Genomic DNA, 1,640 nt, shown 5'->3' on the forward strand with positions numbered 1-1,640 from the left:
GCGAGCGCAGTGGGCGCAGGACCCCCAGGCAGCGGTGCACGCTGATGCAGGTGAGGAAGAGGATGCTGCAGTAAAGGTTGGTGTAGAAGAGGAACCGCACCAGCTTGCAGAGCACCGTGCTGAAGGGCCAGTGGTCACCGCGGGCGTAGTAATAGACCAGCAGCGGCAGGGAGGCCGCGTACAGCGCGTCGGACACCGCCAGGTGGAACATGTAGGTGGTGGAGGCGTTCCATGTCTTGAGGCGGCAGAGGAAGATGTAGAGCACGGCGACGTTCAGACACAGCCCGAGCACGCACACCACACCGTAGGACACAGGCAGCAGCACGTACTTGAAGTCCTCGTTGAAGCGGCACTTGTAGCCCAGCTCATCCCCATACCACGTGTCATTGTTGGTGCCGTTCCAGAGGCCCGGGCCTGCGGCCATTGCCCTGAAGGAAAGGGCGCGGGGTGGGGAGAACAGCCATCAGGGTTTTGTCCAGGGCTCATCGAAGAGGCCTGACACACCCACCTGACCAGGGATACGAGGGACCTCAAGTATTAAGCAGATTCCTTTGGTTAAGATCTGCCCAACCACGTTCAAGGCCTTCTGACCTGGCTCCCTGGACCCAGAACCTCAGAACCCTGGAACCTCCCAGAGGGCCCAGAACCTCAAAAATGCATGAGAATGCATGAGATCCATAAATATCAGGATCATACAATTCTAAAACTTGAGAACAGATGTAGGCAAACTACACACTAAAGGTCAAATCCAACCCAATAAAGCTTTATTGGAATACAGCGTATCCATCTGTTGTTTACAAAGAACTGAACAGTTTCGACAAAGACCATCTGTTCTGCAAAATCTAAACTCCTTACCATCTGGCCTTTTACAAAAACAAGAACCCTGGAACCTCAAAAATGCATGAGAATGCATGAGATCCATAAATATCAGGATCATACAATTCTAAAACTTGAGAACAGATGCAGGCAAACTACACACTAAAGGTCAAATCCAATCCAATAAAGCTTTATTGGAATACAGCGTATCCATCTGTTGTTTACAAAGAACTGAACAGTTTCGACAAAGACCATCTGTTCTGCAAAATCTAAACTCCTTACCATCTGGCCTTTTACAAAAACAAAGTTTGGCAACTCTATTCTAGAACCTCAGGAGCACAGCATTCTAGATCTGGGATTCTGAACTCTAGAATCGGAGGATTCCAGAGGGTATAATTTCAGATTCATGGACAGGGGCCCTTGAGGCCTATGGACTCCACCTCACACCCAGTGCCCCCTGCCTTCTGAAGTGTTTCTGGCCAATGGGCAGCCCATACCTTCCTGGGGGCATCAGAACATTCTTTCCTTTAGCTTATTCTTTGGCTACCTAGGGAGGTTCTGGCCCGGTGCCTGGTATTTTGGTTTTGAGGAAGTATTTCCAAGGGTCTCCCTCTTCAGTCACTCATTCATTTTCTCAGCAAATATTTTTTAGATACTTTCATGTTCTGGCACTTTCTGCATCTGCAAGCTGCTCTCTGGAGTGTGAGTCTACCAGATGGGACAGTGACCCTCCTGAAGATTCCAGAGAAGTCTGGGGGGGGGGGGGGGGGGGGGGGGGGGGAGGGTGTCCCTCAGCCCAGCCTGCACCCTCTCCAATCTGGGAC

At 51.0% G+C, this 1,640-nt stretch overlaps 1 protein-coding gene across 1 annotated transcript in view; it reads right to left on the reverse strand.

The window, feature by feature from the left end:
- P2RY2 (purinergic receptor P2Y, G-protein coupled, 2) overlaps window positions 1-1,640 on the reverse strand; it is a 13,814-nt gene that overhangs the window by 1,587 nt on the left and 10,587 nt on the right. The window contains 1 exon segment of the mRNA XM_014540371.1: window positions 7-428. Coding sequence (XP_014395857.1) covers window positions 7-424 — 418 coding nt within the window. The 5' untranslated portion in view covers window positions 425-428.

Source organism: Myotis brandtii, unplaced genomic scaffold (genome assembly GCF_000412655.1).
Source record: "Myotis brandtii unplaced genomic scaffold, ASM41265v1 scaffold244, whole genome shotgun sequence".
NCBI lineage: Eukaryota > Metazoa > Chordata > Mammalia > Chiroptera > Vespertilionidae > Myotis > Myotis brandtii.